We start from the raw sequence: 4,145 nt of genomic DNA, 5'->3' as shown, positions 1-4,145 counted from the left end.
ATAAAATATATTATATATTATTATAATATATTTTTTTAATATAATTATATATTAATATATTAAATTAAATATATTATTATAATATATTTATAATATAATTATATATAAAATATATTATATATTTTTTTCCTTTAATATATATATATATATATTTAACAGGGCACTCAAGTTTTTTGCAAGTGTCTCAATTTTAGTATCAGAAGAAACACAAGATTGGCTCGTATAACTTCGTCAATTTTCTTCAATTTTTATTTTAACGACCGGTTTGTCTTCCGGGAGAGGCTCATTCGGTCACGATTGTTTCCACGCATACCTCGCTCGCCTGATCGCAAGAGGAAGGCACTTTGGCGGAGAGTTCCCTCGGGAGGTCCTCGGTGCTCGCGACGTCGGCCGCGCTTCCGGAATCGTCGTCCGCGTCACCACGCGCGGAACCGGGGGTGACGACGCTTCCCTCGCCGTCGTCGCCGTCCTTCTCCCTCGTCCGCTGCTCGTGCTTCGAGAGCAGCTCGCGCTGCTTCTGGAAGAACTCGGGCTCGCTGAAGCACTTCTCGAGGCTGACGGCGCGCTGGAGGGCCGTCGGCGAGCTCGGGGTCGAGCGCGAGAATTCGAGCTCGTCCCGTAGCAGGTTCTCCGCGCTCTTGTTGCATATTCGCGGCGGGTCCTGGTCGCGGAACGTCCGGCGTTGGCCCTTCGATACCTCGCACATCGCGACGCTAACCAGAGAATGCTCGTCGCCGGGAGAAAGCCGCGCGGCGCACGTCCAGCGACATTTCACGCGAACATTTCTCGGACCAGCGGCTGAAAGAATTCCAATAATTGTTATGGATCAACGAGGAGATTCGCGTGGCGAAAGGATATTTTAAAATAGATAAGGGCGCTTCTCGAAGCTTTCATATCGCCATCGAGATACCTGATTTTATTTCATAAATGATCACCTGGGCTGATTTTTACACCACAATTAATAGTCACTGTTATCAATTACATATTGCATATTTTTGATTGTTCTATAATTTATTAGTATTCGAGGACAATGTGTATATAAATTTACTCAACATGTTTCCTGAAAAAAGTAAGAAGACACCAAAAAATATTTTAAAACGATATAGAAGCACACGTTGAAATTACTGTGACGTCAGCTTTATTTTTTCGATACTGGGGTGTAAAAATCACCTCGGGCGTGAAGCTTCGAATTATCTCGGAGTTTTGTTTTGTCGCTCCTTTCCACACGAGCATCATCGACGAGATACATCGACGTTAATTTAGAAGACGCACAGCGTTAGCTTGTCCTCGATTCGAAAACAAATCCACTTTCCTAACGGCGAATTGTCCGGCGATAATAAATCGAGCCATATGCCGGTAGCTAAATATACCTCAGGGGTGTGAATACCACTCGATATCTCGTCGATCGCACCCGTTCGCGGCGCGTGGGAACTTACGGCATCCCCGAAAGAAGGGACGCCTGGGGACGCGACACCGTATATACGACGCTCCCCGTTTATCGTTAACGCGCGGAGAGAATTCGCACCAGGGTGTATTGGACTTACCTGTCCCGTCTAACCCGACGAGGTCCTTCACCCGGCTCGCTCGGATCCTTCGCGGAGGACGCAGCCGCGCAGCACTCCGATTCCGCGAGTCGCGACGTGACGCGCGCAGACACCACCAGACGCGAGACTACCTCTCCGCAAGGGCCGGCCACCCCGCGTGCGTCATGCGGAAGGACATCTGTTGCCCCTTTGCCCGCGACACCCCTCGGCGAGCGAGCGAGACGCTCTCGCCCCTCCTCCCGCTCCTCCGTCACTCGTTCTCTCTCGCACGTACGCGGGATCGTTACGCTCGCACCACGCACGCGTGATGTACAGGGTGGCGCGTGGAAATGCAGCCGGTGTCGATGAAAATTGCCACTGTCAAGGGTATACAACGCGTCATTATTACGGCAATACAATTCGCTCTGTGTGTCGATGATTTGTAACATATTTATCTTTCTAATATAATAAATTCAACTCGTATCATGATGACACGTGATTCTAATTGCAGAAACACCGACATTTATGTATACGTTCTTGTCTATTTTTTTTATATTACCGACACAAGAAAAACGGACAATATTCACCACAATATTTTTCATTTCTCATTCTTCTCTTCGCCTCATTTAATTGCTATGAATTTAAATAGAGTAAAATGTAAAAAATTAAAGGGAAAATTATATAAATCATTTTTTTTCTAACTTTAAAAATTCTTCCCTGAAGAAATTAAGATAAGGATTAAAATAATTTACTAAAATGCAGCTTTCAGCACTTTGGTCCAGTCTATTCGGGATTTAATCGATTGTTTGCTTTTTTTTTTTAAATTCATGTTTCGCTTGTTTCTTTGCGTGCAATTATCAATCTACGACATTTAAAATGCAAGAGGGGGCCCTTGGGGACTCGTTTACATTACTGCTTATTCATCTGTCTCTTTCCTCTTGCCCTTCCCTTATCCCCCGCTCTTTATCTTTTCTACCATGCACCGCGGTCCCTTTATTATTATCATCTTCTCTTTCTCTCTAATTATCCCCCTATTTCCTTGCCTCTCTCTTCTCGAGTTTCGCTCTTCGCCCTTTCATCCCCTTATCGCCCCAATTCACGCTCCCTTCCTCTCTCCGTCATTTTTTTCCTTCCCTTTTCGCTACGCTTCCCCTCTCTCTCCTCTCCACCGCGCAGTCCTTCCGATCTACCCTACGTACAGAGAAAAAAAAAAAGGGAAAAGAAAATCGTGGGGCTCGTCGTGAATTATAACCGACGCGGGGGATGCACAGGCGAGACGACGACGCTGGCGGCGTCGGCGTCGCGACGCCACCTAAAATGCTCGTGCGTCAATCGATCCGCGACTTTCGCCGAAGGAAGAAATTCTTGCCTCGGCGGCGCGGGGTCTTTATCAATCGCCAAAAGTTCATCCTCTACCCTCGATCTTGCTTCCTTTGAAGCCGCAAGATGAAACAGCTCAATTCTCATCTCGCAGACGCGAATCACGGCAATAACAGGATTTTTCTTTTCCTTTCTGTAGGTTGTTCGCAAAAATGACGTTGCGTATTGTTTATCCACGTTCCGAATGACTAAAATTCAATTTATGATAAATAAGTAGAACTTTTGTAAAACTGCTGAAAAATTAATAATCGTAAAATCGAAAGGACAAGTATTACGTTTGTAAAAGGGAATAACCGCCGTTATTAAAGCACACGTCTATCTTTTATGAATTTTAAAAATTATCCCTCACGTTAAAAATTTTCATTTTTTTTACATATGTAACGAAGTGATACAAACTATATTCTGGTTTTAAAAGATAACTCGAGAGATAACTTTACATAAGAACAATTTTATTCTCCAAAAGAATTCCATTTTGCTTCATAAATAATTAAATAACTCTGCATGTTTATTACGAAATGGAAACGAAGCATTAATGCTTCGTATCACTGTGTATCAACCTTTAACGTTTTAATAAATTATCTAGAGGACTAATACATTATTATTATTATTGATTAGAGTTTGGCGTCAAGTGGGGAAGAGGAAAGAAAGGAAAGGAAGAAAACATGTTTATTTAAACGTGTTGGAGAAATGTTGCTGTCTATAAGGGCCACTTACCCTGAGATAAGGTAAACTTTCCAAACATTGAGAGAAGTCTTAAGGCTCTTGGGTCCCTAAGGGCCAATTTCACCAACCACGCTTAGCTTAACCGACGGTTAAAGTTAGCACTAATAGTATTGGTCGGTTTTAAGTTAACCAATAGTAACCGTCGGTTAAGCTAACCGTGGTTGGTGAAGTTGGCACTAACCCGAGAAACTCCGCGGTGACGGTGGCGACGTACCGTTACCGTAAGGGCTTAACCAAAATGGCTACCTTATAACCTTAAGGGCCAATTTCACCAACCACAGTTAGCTTAACGAATGGTTAAAGTTAGCAAAATTGACCAATAGAAATAAATCCACCCTGCTTTCTAGAGAAAGGCATAAAACACAGCCATTCTGCTTAAGCCCTAAATAAGAACTATCTCCTCTCACTCTCTCCAATGGAGAATAAGCGAGCAATGTTGAGAATTGACACGTTGAGAATTATTGCGTAATATTTCCAAATAAAAAGATATTTGCTTAAAATAACACTACAGATCACTTC

General features: G+C 43.3%; 1 protein-coding gene across 1 annotated transcript; it reads right to left on the bottom strand.

Moving 5' to 3' along the window:
* Positions 1-283: 283 nt before the first annotated feature.
* LOC112457523 lies at positions 284-1,722 on the bottom strand. The gene is made up of 2 exons (XM_025020661.1): positions 1,545-1,722; positions 284-798 (listed from the first exon to the last, which is right to left on the bottom strand). Exon 2 carries the CDS (start codon positions 704-706, stop codon positions 284-286), a length of 423 nt encoding a protein of 140 aa, XP_024876429.1. The 5' UTR covers positions 707-798; positions 1,545-1,722.
* Between the last annotated feature and the right edge of the window lie 2,423 nt (positions 1,723-4,145).

The sequence above is a fragment of the Temnothorax curvispinosus genome, unplaced genomic scaffold, assembly GCF_003070985.1.
Source record: "Temnothorax curvispinosus isolate PA1 unplaced genomic scaffold, ASM307098v1 QBEX01007797.1, whole genome shotgun sequence".
NCBI lineage: Eukaryota > Metazoa > Arthropoda > Insecta > Hymenoptera > Formicidae > Temnothorax > Temnothorax curvispinosus.
Note: the sequence above shows the minus strand (reverse complement) of the source record. Positions and strands in the feature narration are given on the sequence as shown.